This window comes from Branchiostoma belcheri, unplaced genomic scaffold (genome assembly GCF_001625305.1).
Source record: "Branchiostoma belcheri isolate BF01 breed outbred unplaced genomic scaffold, Haploidv18h27 scaffold10, whole genome shotgun sequence".
Classification (NCBI taxonomy): domain Eukaryota; kingdom Metazoa; phylum Chordata; class Leptocardii; order Amphioxiformes; family Branchiostomatidae; genus Branchiostoma; species Branchiostoma belcheri.
The window spans coordinates 2,675,973-2,676,749 of record NW_017802380.1 but is presented as its reverse complement, the minus strand read 5'-3'; the positions used below and the strand labels follow the sequence as shown (position 1 = coordinate 2,676,749).

The 777-nt window shown below is 49.8% G+C and overlaps 1 protein-coding gene across 1 annotated transcript in view; it reads right to left on the bottom strand.

The window, feature by feature from the left end:
- The window catches only part of LOC109468951 (stabilin-2-like), a gene marked incomplete at its 5' end in the record, with an annotated part of 114,023 nt that extends 113,246 nt beyond the window's left edge, over positions 1 to 777 (bottom strand). Inside the window, one exon of the mRNA XM_019767328.1 lies at positions 552 to 777. Coding sequence (XP_019622887.1) covers positions 552 to 777 — 226 coding nt within the window. The remainder of the gene's footprint in view (positions 1 to 551) is intronic.

The following is a 777-nucleotide window of genomic DNA, read 5'->3' as shown; positions in this document are numbered from 1 at the left end:
TTTGGTATAAACTAATTTTTATCAGAGTTCGCGGAACGGCGTGTGCGTGTTTGTGTGTGTCACGAAACTGCAGGAAATGTCGTCCTTATATAAAGGATCCGTAAAAGATTCAAAGTAGACCACACGCGGGTGTTTATCACAACCCGATGTAAAACGACGTTTTTCTGAAGTAGATAAACTTTCGCATCTAAAAAGGGAAAGTGTGGTAGTAGTATAATGTGTTAGAGAACGCCTTATATTAGCTGGCACAAGACCAACTGATGGAGCAAAGTAATCATTTAGATGAGGGTAGGAAGATAGGGAGAAATGAAATACAACTGTTCTTGCTGTACTCAAGTGCGGGTTGTTGAAGGGATTTGGAAGAGAAAATTGGATGTCAGAAGGGGGAGGAGCGGGGCGGCTAACTTCATTTCATCGTTGACAGATTGATGAACACCCAAACACAATGGACAGTTTTTCGCACGCAGCGGTCCGCTAATCGTTTCACAATCAACTGTAAATGGAGTTCCACACTCCTGAAACAGCATGCTACAAGAAGAGCGGACACAAACCTTGACAGTCGGGTCCCCAGTACCCCGGGCAGCACTGGGGCTGCAGGACCTGGCGGGCGCAGACGTGGTGGCAGCCCGTCAAGACGATGCCCCAGGACCCGAAGACGGGGATGCGGTACTGGCAGTCGCGTAGTCCCTCTCCCTGGGTTGTCTTGGTCGTGCCTTTCGGACACTCGACTTCCGCGTTCAGGGGACAGGTCCGACATGCCGTGGTCGCCGTCACCGT